The sequence below is a fragment of the Rhineura floridana genome, chromosome 8 (genome assembly GCF_030035675.1).
Source record: "Rhineura floridana isolate rRhiFlo1 chromosome 8, rRhiFlo1.hap2, whole genome shotgun sequence".
NCBI classification, from domain to species: Eukaryota; Metazoa; Chordata; class Lepidosauria; order Squamata; family Rhineuridae; genus Rhineura; species Rhineura floridana.
In genome coordinates, this window is record NC_084487.1 from 26,175,170 (window position 1) to 26,189,009 (window position 13,840).

The 13,840-nt window shown below is 45.0% G+C and overlaps 1 protein-coding gene across 3 annotated transcripts in view; it reads right to left on the bottom strand.

The window, feature by feature from the left end:
- Positions 1-2,882, bottom strand: part of B4GALNT3 (beta-1,4-N-acetyl-galactosaminyltransferase 3) — a 122,069-nt gene extending 119,187 nt beyond the window's left edge. For all 3 annotated transcript variants that reach the window (XM_061638660.1, XM_061638659.1, XM_061638658.1), the window contains exon 1: positions 2,216-2,882. In XM_061638660.1, the coding sequence (XP_061494644.1) occupies positions 2,216-2,363 (148 nt within the window). In that variant the 5' untranslated portion in view covers positions 2,364-2,882. The remainder of the gene's footprint in view (positions 1-2,215) is intronic.
- Positions 2,883-13,840: the final 10,958 nt, after the last annotated feature.

The following is a 13,840-nucleotide window of genomic DNA, read 5'->3' on the forward strand; positions in this document are numbered from 1 at the left end:
AACTATAGTCTGTCAGATCTGAGTACAACATCGACCCCTCTGGCTGCATTAATAGGAAAAATAGAAAGATGTACACCATCATCATCTGATTTCCCCCTACTTATGAAATAGGATGTTCCTATTTTGTTTCTAGTTATAAGTAAATTTTACTGGGTTTTCCTAAGTGGTGGGATGCAGGAAATCATAATTACCATCCCCAAATACTCTTCTACACCCAGTGGAGGCTAGTGACTCCGAGATCAGTGGGGCAGTGAAGGTGCTTCTTGGACAGCCCCTTGAAAGTTCAGACTAAAACCCAGAGTGGATTCACTGCCCCACTGACAACAGAGCCACCATTCTCTATTGACTACAACCCATAGCTAAACAACCAACTTGTGCCTCTTCCGAACTTGCTAATTTCACACTGTCTGATGAGAAATGATAACTCTGTATCTTCAGTTGGCAGTTTTTAATTCCAGGTCTCTCTGGACAGCCCCTTGCTGGAGGAAGGATCAATGAAAGGAACATTTAGATCCAAGAAAGACAACTCCAGCCTTGGGCAAAGTCAATGTTTTGGGCTATATTCCTCTGAGCCTTTAGTGTGTCTTCATTGCATGCTCTCTGGTCATGGTATTGGGGCAGCTTCTTTGGAGAAAGATTGACCACGGGTGAAGATAACATCAAGGAAGATCCTTAAACTGCCATACTTTTACAGCACAAACCTGTACAAGTCCCACTGAGTTCAAAAGGGCTTCCTCCCAGAAAAGTGGCTATAGGATTGCATACTAAATTTTGCAAGTCATGCCCAAAAAGGTCTTAGTTAGGGGATTAAATGCTAGCATCTATAACAACACCAACATTTGCATACTTATTAAGCACATTTTTCATAAGTGTTCACAATATTTTACATGCATTGTCTCAATCTTTACAAACTCTCTATAGAATAGGCCTGTACTATTAACCCCCTATTACAGATATAGCGGGCTGAGGTTGAAAGATAGGCTGTATACACACACCATACATTTGAAGCACATAGCTTCTCCCCAAAGAATCCTGGGAGCTGTAGTTTACATCTCACACAGCTACAATTCCCAACACCCTTAACAAACTACAGGTCACAGGATTCTTAGGGGAAGTCAATGGATGGTGTGTATGTAATGTATAGTGTGCATGTCTGTCACTGGAATATACTGTAGGACATGTGACATTGCTTTCCCAGAATTGTTCTTGTCACATTATTACTATTTAGTTGTATTATTTACGTTGTTGGTTTTGCATGACAAAATTGAATAACAACATTATTCAAAACATGTATGGGGTGTGCACAGTAATGGCTTGCCAAAGACATCCAAGAACATACAGCAGATAGCTGCCTTATACCAAGTCAGACCATTGGCCTATCTAGCTCAGTGACTGGCAGCAGCTCTCCAGGATTACAGGTGGGGGACATTCCCAACCCTAAGTAGAGATGCCTGGGATTGAACCTGAGACCCTCTGCATGCAAAGCAGATGCTCTGCCACTGAGCTAGGGCCCTTCCTCTATTCCTGTTCCTTAATGGTTTCTACCTCCACACTACCCCAATGCTACCAGAGCAGTAGGACCATCTCACTTGCAACCAGACTAAGGGAGAATGAAGGAATCCATCTCTGGCATAAGCACTCTAGCTAGCCAACCATTTCTGCCTAGAAGAACAGGTAGGGTCCCCCAGGACCCTCTGGCCATATGATTCTAGATCAGGAAATCCAGAGCTTAGCCGAGCATTGGGTGGGGGGGCTTTACCCGCCTCACTACACCCGCTCCCGCATGCGCAGGCTGTTTCAATCTGGTTCCCCGACCTTTGCTTCAAAGTGAGCAGGGGCCATTGTGAAGTCAACAAAAGCTGTGCATTTTGCACGGCTCCCCAACACTGCTTTCACCGTGGTAGGAGGGTACCATGCAAACCTCTCCACCATCAAACCAGAAAGGTGAGAAAGGCACCTGGGGCTGTGGTCGACCCTGCTTGAAAACCGCGTTCCCTTCCCCCTAAATCCCAAATGGAACCTCTGGACCCGAGGAGGAAAGGCTCTCTGCATGCGCTCAGGGCCGCTGTCGCCTCTATGGCGATTGGACACTTTCCCGGTATTTGAAGACAGGGTCGGGGGCGAACCCCCCCGCAGCTTTCAACCAAGCTTCAGCCTGCAGCTCTCGCCCTCCCCGCAAACACGTGCGCGCCTTTCCCAGCAGACAACCACTCACTGCGGTTCAAGGGGTGTCCTCCGCCGTCGGCCAACACCACCAGCTCCAAGTAGGCTGCGCAGAGCCCCACGACCAGCACCCCGAAGACCAGCACGAGGCGGAACCTCCTCCTTAGCACCTTGCCCAGATAGAGCGGGCGGATCCTCATCCCGCCTCAGTCGAAGCCGGTGGGGAATAACATGCCGTTGCCGCCGCCGCCGCTGCCGCCGCTGTTGGCCCTGTCGCCCCTTCGAAGGGACCCGCGCGGGCGCCCACCAGTCGCCGGTGATGGCTCGCCTCAGCGACGCGGCTGCTGCTCCAGGCCGCTGGAACTGGGCTTCTCCTGTGGGCGCCCCTCCCTCGCTCGGGCAGCTGAGGGGGGGGGCTGTTCCTTCGCCTCCTCCCCACGCAAAGTGCCCCGGCAATGCCCCCCCTCGCGCGCGGTGCAGCCGCCGCTGGAGCCTCTTTTACTCTGTGACGCGTCGGCTCCTCTCACCCACTTCCTTCGCCCAGGAGCCACCTTCTGCCTCGGCTCCCTCCTTTTCGCCTCCTGCTGGCTCTTCTCCTTTGGGCTGCAGATCCGGACTGCTCTCTCGCTCTCGGGTTCCCCCTCCCTCTGCTCACTCACTCCTTTCGCGCTGTATCCCCGTCCACCTTCCTCACATAGTTTCCTGCCTTGCCCCCCTGCCTGGCTTGCCCCACCTTTCGTCGCCCGCCCTCCCTTCCTCGTCCCAGGCACTGAGCCCGGCTGACTTTTCCCTTTTCATTCACACGCGCGCTCTCTTCTCCCGCAAACTCACCCACCTCTCTCTCTCTCTCTCTCTCTCCAGCGGGGGCGGGATCTCAGCGCGCGTCTCCTCCTCCGGTTACAAAGGCGCCTCTTTCCCTCGCGGCTTGCCCCGTGCACCTGTCAGCCCCTAAACCCACCCAAGCCCCGGCCGTAAGTCCTCCTGTACTGTTGCAGCCCAGGGGAGGGTCGAGGGAAACAGATTCCTGCGGCCAGTCTTAGACAACGGTGCGGATCCAGTAAATTAATAGGAGGAATCATTTCGGATCCGCAAGGTTTTTTTAACTGGATGCCGCCACCGCCAAGTCCACAGGCTGACGCGCAGGAAGCTACTTTGTGCTAAGTCTGTCTTAGCTTTTAAGCGCCTGCTGAAGCCTTTCTGTTCCGCCAGGCTTATGCAAGAAATTAAGAAGATGCTTCCCCCCCCAACAGTTAACATAAGAACATAAGAAGAGCCTGCTGGATCAGGCCAGTGGCCCATCTAGTCCAGCATCCTGTTCTCATCACAGTGGCCAACCAGGTGCCTGGGGGAAGCCCGCAAGCAGGACCCGAGTGCAAGAACACTCTCCCCTCCTGAGGCTTCCGGCAACTGGTTTTCAGAAGCATGCTGCCTCTGACTAGGGTGGCACAGCACAGCCATCACGGCTAGTAGCCATTGATAGCCCTGTCCTCCATGAATTTGTCTAATCTTCTTTTAAAGCCGTCCAAGCTGGTGGCCATTACTGCATCTTGTGGGAGCAAATTCCATAGTTTAACTATGCACTGAGTAAAGAAGTACTTCCTTTTGTCTGTCCTGAATCTTCCAACATTCAGCTTCTTTGAATGTCCACGAGTTCTAGTATTATGAGAGAGGGAGAAGAACTTTTCTCTATCCACTTTCTCAATGCCATGCATAATTTTATACACTTCTATCATGTCTCCTCTGACCTGCCTTTTCTCTAAACTAAAAAGCCCCAAATGCTGCAACCTTTCCTCGTAAGGAAGTCGCTCCATCCCCTTGATCATTCTGGTTGCCCTCTTCTGAACCTTTTCCAACTCTAGAATATCCTTTTTGAGATGAGGCGACCAGAACTGTACACAGTATTCCAAATGCCGCCGCACCATAGATTTATACAACGGCATTATGATATCGGCTGTTTTATTTTCAATACCTTTCCTAATTATCCCTAGCATGGAATTTGCCTTTTTCACAGCTGCCGCACACTGGGTCGACATTTTCATCGTGCTGTCCACTACAACCCCGAGGTCTCTCTCCTGGTCGGTCACCGCCAGTTCAGACCCCATGAGCATATATGTGAAATTCAGATTTTTTGCTCCAATATGCATAATTTTACACTTGTTTATATTGAATTGCATTTGCCATTTTTCCGCCCATTCACTCAGTTTGGAGAGGTCTTTTTGGAGCTCTTCGCAATCCCTTTTTGTTTTAACAACCCTGAACAATTTAGTGTCATCAGCAAACTTGGCCACTTCACTGCTCACTCCTAATTCTAGGTCATTAATGAACAAGTTGAAAAGTACAGGTCCCAATACCGATCCTTGAGGGACTCCACTTTCTACAGCCCTCCATTGGGAGAACTGTCCGTTTATTCCTACTCTCTGCTTTCTGCTTCTTAACCAATTCCTTATCCACAAGAGGACCTCTCCTCTTATTCCATGACTGCTAAGCTTCCTCAGAAGTCTTTGGTGAGGTACCTTGTCAAACACTTTTTGAAAGTCTAAGTACACTATGTCCACTGGATCACCTCTATCTATATGCTTGTTGACACTCTCAACGAATTCTAATAGGTTACTGAGACAGGACTTTCCCTTGCAGAAGCCATGCTGGCTCTGCTTCAGCAAGGCTTGTTCTTCTATGTGCTTAGTTAATCTAGCTTTAATAATACTTTCTACCAGTTTTCCAGGGGCAGAAGTTAAGCTAACTGGCCTGTAATTTCCGGGATCCCCTCTGGATCCCTTTTTGAAGATTGGCGTTACATTTGCCACTTTCCAGTCCTCAGGCACGGAGGAGGACCTGAGGGACAAGTTACATATTTTAGTTAGCAGATCAGCAATTTCACCTTTGAGTTCTTTGAGAACTCTCGGGTGGATGCCATCCGGGCCCGGTGATTTGTCAGTTTTTATATTGTCCATTAAGCCTAGAACTTCCTCTCTCGTTACCACTATTTGTCTCAGTTCCTCAGAATCCCTTCCTGCAAATGTTAGTTCAGGTTCAGGGATCTGCCCTATATCTTCCAGTGTGAAGACAGATGCAAAGAATTCATTTAGCTTCTCTGCAATCTCCTTATTGTTCTTTAGTACACCTTTGAGTCCCTTATCATCCAAGGGTCCAATCGCCTCCCTAGATGGTCTCCTGCTTTGAATGTATTTATAGAATTTTTTGTTGTTGGTTTTTATGTTCTTAGCAATGTGCTCCTCAAATTCTTTTTTAGCATCCCTTATTGTCTTCTTGCATTTCTTTTGCCAGAGTTTGTGTTCTTTTTTATTTTCTTCATTCGGACAAGACTTCCATTTTCTGAAGGAAGACTTTTTGCCTCTAAGAGCTTCCTTGACTTTGCTTGTTAACCATGCTGGCATCTTCTTGGCTCTGGCGGTACCTTTTCTGATCTGCGGTATGCACTCCAGTTGAGCTTCTAATATAGTGTTTTTAAACAACTTCCAAGCATTTTCGAGTGATGTGACCCTCTTGACCTTTGTTTTTATTGAATTTTTAATGTTGTTTTTATTCTGTTGTGGTGGTTGTTTTTAATATGTAGCAAACTGCTTTGATCCTTTTGGCGAAATAGCGGTATACAGATATTTTTATAAATAAAAAAAAGTCAGTGAGTCAGTAACATTGTCTACACCAAATGGCAGTGGTTTCAGATAGGAGTTTCTTCCAGCCCTACCTCCAGACGCTGGGGATTGAACCTGGGATCTTCTGCAGGGAGAAAGCCGGTGCTCCACCACTGAGCTCTGGCCCTTCTCCTGTGTTTTTTTGGTGCATGATGTGGAAAACGTGGGTAAGGGGCAGAACTTGGAAAAGTTACTTTTTTGAACTACAACTTCCATCAGCCCCAGCCAGCATGGCCACTGGAGTGGGCTGATGAGAGTTGTAGTTCAAAAAAAGTAACTAGGGGCATACCTTGGGGTAGAGCATCGAGCTTGGGGTAGAAGGACCCGGGTCCAGGCTGGGAGAGATCCCTGTCTGAAACTCTGGAGAGTGGCTGCCAGCCACGGTGCATGCTAAGCTAGATGGAGCAATCAGGGGTGTAGTCATCCAGGGTCTTGGGGGGCTTAGACCCTTACTATTTTGGGAGCAGGGTTCCAATGTTTCCAGCATCCTACAGGCCAAGCAGCATGTAAGGGGAGTATGTTAGCCACTGAGAAGAGTCTTCTAACATACTTCCTTGTCCTTTTCCTGCTGTTTGGAGCCAATCAGAGTGACCGGAGGTGAGTCAGATGCTGAGAAGACTCTTCTTAGTAGTGAACACTCTCCCCTTTAATACTGATTGGCTCCTAGGAACATCTGTTGCTGTGGGAGCAGGCATTAACAAGGATCTCATTCTCAATCCAGCAGCAAAGAAAGGGGGATGGGCATGGCTGTGGCTATCATGAAGGGACCCTGTGTTTCTGAGTTTGTCACTACACTATTGAGAGCAATTATCTGACTGATAAGACTGTTTCTTATGTCCTTTACCACCTTCAAAGCATACATCACATTTGTGCCCAGGGACTGAATTATAAAAACCGCACTTCCCACATTTCAGATCCAGGACGCAAATCATTATGGATCCTCTGGATTTTTATAGAGGGTCCCTGCAAAGCCAAGGTGAAATCATGGATTTTATGGTAGAGGTTTTTCTTGGAGGGGGGGGGAATCTATGTAGAACTAATGGGATCTGTGCCCTGGATTCATGTTTTTGCATTATGGTGGCACCGTGAATAATCAGATCTGTGGTCTTCGTGGAGTAATCTATGGCTGTAGATGTGATTAGGGATTTGGTGGTGGTTTTGTGGTGATCCCTAGTAAAAATCTAGAGGATTCATGCCTTGGACCCACACTTTTGCACCATGGTGGCATCATGAAGCACTGACTCCATTATTTTCATGATTCAGTCCATGAATTTGATATGATTCCACTATGATTCTATGGTGGATTTGGTGACATCTCCTGTCTGCCTGCCTCCCTGTCTATTTACTCTACTCTACTCTACTCTAACCTAATCTGTGTCAGATGCATCTGATGAGTTTGTTTAAAGGTCCTACCAGGGGAGTGCAGGTCCTACCAGGGGAGTGCAGATATTGTACACCCTTGACTGAAGAATGATACACTCCTTTTATCAGGGATGGTCTTCCCCAGCCACCGAGTGCACAGCTTTGGGAGGGACCCATGTGGAACAGTGAAAGGGGACACCCATCTAGATCAGCCAAATCAACCCTGGCAGTCAACGAGGTGACAAATGGCACAGCCAGATCAATCTCACATCCCTGGGTTGTAGGGCATACTCTTACATGCAATCATTTAATGTACTCTGCCTTCAAGAGCACATCAACAAACTTGGCTTGTTGACATGAATGTTGCCCGTCTGCATGGTACTGAGACACTGGCTCTCCTAGCCTTTAAAGTGTTTACATTTGGTTGTGGGAATGGAGGTTTGACTGTTCTCATTACTGTAGCCTTACATTTGCATATTAAATATTTAAAATGAATAAACAATGGGTACATCCAAACTGTAATAGCAATTAGTCTAGTTATATGTTTAAATGTTTATATCCTCCCTAAATGTATAAATTAGAAAGTCAAACAAATTTGGACAAATTTAAAACAAATACTACAGTATATTTTTGAGGGTATCTTATTATTATTTCAAGCCTCATTTCAGTGGGGGGAGGGGGAGGACCTTTTAGATTTCGGGGAGGTCTCTGCAGGAAAATGTGTGCCTGTGGGCACCACATTAGCAACCACTGTCCTAGATATACAATCCAGGATAAGGTTATTGGCAAAAATAGGCAGAATCTCTATTCTATCATATACAGATACTGATTATGTTGTCTAAATGGTGGGACTATTGATAAAACAAAAGGAATTGCACTTATTTATCTTGGAATGGGGGTAGTGTGATTGACTGTATCTTTGTTTTGTGTAACATCACTCAAAGATTAGTGTCCCCCTTTGAGCACCACAACACTTTCAGACATCATCCCCCTAGGTGTCCCCTGTTGCTCCCAATTCTATTTTATTCTTAAACTGAGATCTGGGGAGGTTTTTTATTGTTGCAGGGAGGTGTTGCCTGGGTTTTTTTTGGCCTTTGTTTTATTTATATTGGGGATGCATGTAGGTATTTCACCTTATTGGGGGGAGTTCTGGGCATCACCACTTTTTCTCTTGAAATGGGCAGTTTGTCGTGTCTTTGGTTTCTTAGATTTCAAAATGTGCCCCGCAAAAGTTGGGGTTCAGGCTGACAGTGATCTTTCATTGGTAATTGAATTAGGCTGTTCAGGGACAAACAAACAACTCCCTAACCTATGACTTGTACAAGGTACTTATACTGGAGAAAGACGTATTAGAGATGGACAGCATCTGTGGCATGAAATAAGACAAATTCTAAGATATGGATTTAAAATAAGATGGCTAATCCTCTTAATTTGTATCAGACGTTGACAGAAAATTTTAGTCCCTTCCTAATAAAATCTTGTCACCAGAAATTGGAATCCCATTCTCAATCTTGGTTTGATGTACACTGTAGAAGAAGTAAATGGTCCCTAGAAAAAGCAGCTAGGTCTCTGAGGTTAAATAAGATAAGCTAATTGATAATGTTTGGCCCAGTGAAGTAAGTATAAGAACCTTTTAAAAAATAAAAGAGATAATTATGCTAATACATTTTGGAATGATCTTAGGCAAGCTGTAATTAATAAAAATAAAATATGCTGTTGAGACCTTGTCGTACAGGAACTTAAGCAAATGAAACCAGTTATGGGTGGTCAAATTCCAATGTTGAAATGGGTCTTACATTTTGAAAATATGTTTTTGGTTGTTCCAGAGAACCAAACCACCAGGTTCCAATTCTGAAAAAGTGGATTTTGACTACATAGTAGGAAGAACTTTCTGATGGTACAAGCTGTTGAACAATGGAACAGAAACTGGCCCAGGCCAGTTCACAAGTCATATTAAGCCGTTATTTAAAACAAATGATGGTGCTCAAAAGTTCTCATGATGCTCCTCTCCTGCTTCTGCTGCACTGTGAACTAGCTGGTTATGTTGTCTGAACTTGGGGTCGCTTTCCCCAAACTAACAGGCAGTAAACCAAATCTAGGTTACTGCTTGTTGTCTGGAGAGAAACAAACCACAAACCTTGGTTCAGACAATTCAGCAAGCCAGATTCTGGACTGCTTTGTTTATGGTGTGGTGACTGCAGGAGTAGGGAAGGAATGCTGCGAGAACTTTTGAGCAGCATGCCCTAGCAAGCTACCAGTCAACAATGCTTTAACGTGCCATGAGAACAAGGTCACTGATACAGAAAGTGACGAAGACTTTTTTGTTAGAGATTTTTAAGCAGAAGCTGAATAGCTACATATGTAGGATGCTGTAGCACTGGATTTCCTTCATCAGCAGGGGGTTGGACTAGATGACCTCTGAGATACCTTTCAGCGCTATTATCATACTTGAGTGTGGGTGAGGTGATGCCTTCAGCAAGAGAACCTGAATGTGATGTTCATGGGGAAGAGTCCAGCAATATTCCTCTTTCATGCCAGAGAAATAAGTGCCCATTGCAAGACTTGACTATAGCAGTGATTGTCAAGGAAGAAAATTTCACAGAGGGGCAGAAGATCAAAGGCAGTAAAGCTCTGCTTTCAGAACAGGCACAGAGAAACATGAAGAAAAACTGGTTTGAAAGAGCAGGAGGAGTGGCAGCTATAAAATCGAGGAGTTGCATTTGTCAGACCTGAGTTATTCTAAAAACAAGTTATATCTGAAACTGAGATTATAAACCCACAGGAGCAAAGTGGTGCCCATACCTAAGGGAGTGAATGGTGTGGCACAAATATATTTTATTTCATGTAGATGCCCGTTCTGATCACTCCTGACAGATGATAGCAGGAATGCTTTATTCCTTGGATGGTTGCTTATCTACTTTACAGCTGCTCCAGGTGACCTGTTTCAGCATCACAACTGAGTACTGCTGTGCTAGTGGGAAAAACAGATGACAACCTGCTGTGACTGATGTGATCTCTGTGCAGCTATTGTAAGGAGGTCCCCTTGTCTGGTGGGAGGGCAGCATGCCTCTGAATACCAGTTGCTGGGAATCACAAGTGGGTCAAGTGCAGTTGCATTCAGGTCCTGCATGCAGGCTTCCCACAGGCATCAGGTTGGCCACTAGGAGAACAAGATGCTGGACTAGATGGGCTCTTCTTATGTACTGAACAACCCCTTACTATCAGTTATTTGGAAGTTATTTGTTCGAATTTTCTTAATAATTTAAAAATATTTTAAAATGTGGTTGCACCAGTCAGATGTATTGGAAATTAAATTAACTATAAAATATAACTCTACTTCTGCAGTTAAGGTTTGTCATTTTTTTTTTTTTAAAGGGAACAGTTTGGAGCCACGGATATGAGTTTCTGTTATGTTCTGTAGCATAATGATCAGGAATAATTGCTATTTCACAATCCTACACATATCTATTTGTTTCTGAATTAACTATTTCCTTTTACAAGAGATATAATGGTATTCAAAGAGGAACAATGCAGGGCTTGAATTATATGCTGGGGTTGAAATCCTGTATCCTGTCACTCCAGGAACTTATTTCCACATTTCTTAAAATAATAGTGCCTGACCTTTTTATTTATTTATTATTTTATTTATATCCCACCCTTCCTCCCAGCAGGAGCCCAGGGCGGTAAACAGAAATGCTAAAAACACTTTAAAACATCATAAAAAACCTTAAAATATATTAAAACAAAACAATATTAAAAACATTTTTAAAAAAAGCTTTTAAAACATCTTTTAAAAAAAGGTTAAAAACATATTATTAAAGAAAAATTAAAAGCAATTCTAACACAGACACAGACTGGGACAGGTCTCAACTTAAAAGGCTTGTTGAAAGAGGAAAGTCTTCAAAAGGCACCAAAAAGATAGAGATGGTGCCTACCTAATATTCAAGGGAAGGGAATTCCACAGGGAAGGTGCCGCCACACAAAGGTCCATTTCCTATATTGTGCAGAACAAACCTCCTGATAAGATGGTATCTGCAGGAGGCCCTCACCTGCAGAGCGCAGTGATCGACTGGGTATATAAGGGGTAAGATGGTCTTTCAGGTATCCTGGTCCCGAGCTGTATAGGGCTTTGTACACCAAAACTAGAACTAAAGCTACTCTTTATAAGCTACTCTTCTTTCTCGGGCCTTTTTTCTGTTCCACATTTTACAGCCCTAAAGTGAATTTGACATACGTTTATTACAGGGGAGTGAACTAAAAGCAAGCTGTTATCTTAGCCATGACTGTAGCTAAATATGCCTGACTTGGTGCCCAGCAGCCTCTGACAGCCTTGCTAGGTGGGGGAATCCTTTCCCTGCTTTGTAAGATTGTGGAGGTAGGACCGGCATCAAGGCTCTGAAAGGCCAGCCATCTGCTGAAGGCCTACACCCCAGTGCTTGGGGCAATGAGAAGACTTCCATTGGCATGCACATCCACTCACCTCCTTGGGGCAGGCAACGGTGGCAGGCAATGAGAATGAGGAATGGTAGATCCTAACGCCTGGCTGCTTGCTTATTGGCTTTTTGCCTGGTAAGCAACAATGGTGAAGAAGAGGAGCAGCAAGTCACAATGATGGTAAGGAGGAAGGCTCACTAAGGAGGAAGGCTCACTAAGAAGGGGGGGCACATGGTGGGACTCTTGCCCAAGGGCCCATCAAAATGTGAAGCTGTCACTGGGCACCAATAAAGCCTCTCCTTCAAGATTAGTTGAGCTGTTGAGGGACAGACACTTCTGCCCAGCCAGGAGAAGGTCCTGCTCCTAGCCAGTGGCAGCTGGTGGCTCCATGGCAGTGGGGCATTGGAAGTCGCTCCGGGTCTTAGTCTGGACTGGAGCTGTCCAAAGTGCTCCTTGAAAGTTCAGAGCAGTTTTCCACTGACATGGAGCCACCAGCCACCACTGTTCCTAACTAAGGAGAGGCATGGAAGATGACAGGAGTCTGTCTTTAGCTTGCGAGCCTCTAGCCTGAGTGACAGCGAGGGACATTTCCTCCACGGCAAGAGGAATGCAGGGAAACCTCCAGATATGTGAAGCTGGTGTCTGCTGGCTGGGAATGGTGTGGCTGCAGTTGAAGCTCAGTTAATGGCCTCATCAGGTGGCATAGGAACATAGGAACCTGCCTCATACTGAGTCAGATCATTGGTCCATCTAACTCAATATTGTCTACACTGTATGGCAGCAGCTGTCTAGAGTTTCAGACTGGGGTCTCTCCCAGCCCTACCTGCAGATGCTGGGGATTGAACCAGGGACTTTTGGTCTGTTAAGCTCTACTGCTGAGCTGTGACCCTTTCCCCCAAATAATGGTTCCCAAAATAATGGTTAGAAAAAGTGCATCATCTATCTCCTTCCCTTCTTCCATGTAACCACACCCATGCAAAGACTTTTAAAAACACTATTTTTTTTGGTACTCCTGCAAGCCTCAGGGTTCCATGAGCAAGCTGATATCTCTTTCTGGTTTGGGCCACAGAGCTGTCAGCACTCTAGGATTCAGTTCAGCATTCAAGGAAGTTATTTTATTGGACTGCTTTCTGTCTGCAGGCTTGTAAGTGATAGTGGATCTTTAATCAGGTGTTGAAGGTGTGCATGAGGAAGGGAACCTTGTAAATATGAAAAAGACTGTGTAAATGAATGAGCCCACAGCAGCTTCTTCTCTCTGATCCTTCCCCAAAGGGAAAATAAAGCAGGGAAAAGTACTATTCCAGATCCTTAAACTGCAAAGCATGAAGGCAGCTCAAGAAGCTGAATGTGGAAGTAGAGGAGCTACTATGGCAAAGTGATACAGTGACCCTTTGACCCGCCTTCATGGCATAAAGTAGCTGAGACTGCAGTACAGTAGCTGGTTTTCCCTTGCCCATCCTCCTTAGCTAGCATAAGTATTTATGCTAGTGCAGGCAATGGGGTTAGTTGATCTACCTACATGTGCTTCTGTGACCGCTGGAGATGCCTCTGTATCTTTCTGCTGCTCACCCGCAAAACAGTATGTGTGAGTGTTGTGCAGATTGGACTAATATAAAGTTTGTTTCATCGCTACCAATAAGAAAACTGTTCAGCTGTTCAAACAAATGACACATTGGCCAGCAGGGTGTTATTGACTCCTAGACTATTCTCTGTCACAGAGAGCAAACAGCAAGAGGAGCTATCAGGATGGATGGTTTTCCTAGACACGGAAGCTTGCCATGACTTTCCCTTTTCTTGTTCTGCCAGAGTAGGAACGCCAAAGTAATTAAAACAGTTTCTCAAAGCTCCAGGCAGACTTTGAGAAAGCCTTAAAAAGAATCTAAAGAGACATGCATGTTTTAAAATAGTTACAAATGAAATCACACTGTGCAAATAAATGTTATGTTCAATAATAGGATAAATAAGCAAAAAAAAAGTTCTTTTGCTCCACTTTAATAATATAAAGAGTGACTGTGCCCCCTAGTGCTTTTGGATGTTATGGCAATAAAATAAAATACAATAATTAAAAAAAAAGTGTTGCAATTTACATAGAAAAACCCACTACAATCAAACAAATCTAATTCCCCCAAACCCTCCCCTATGTCCCAACCTCGTGAAACTATTAATAACATTAATTTTCTTGCTTTCTTTTACAAATACTACAGACTAGATATATAATGAAAGTTTTA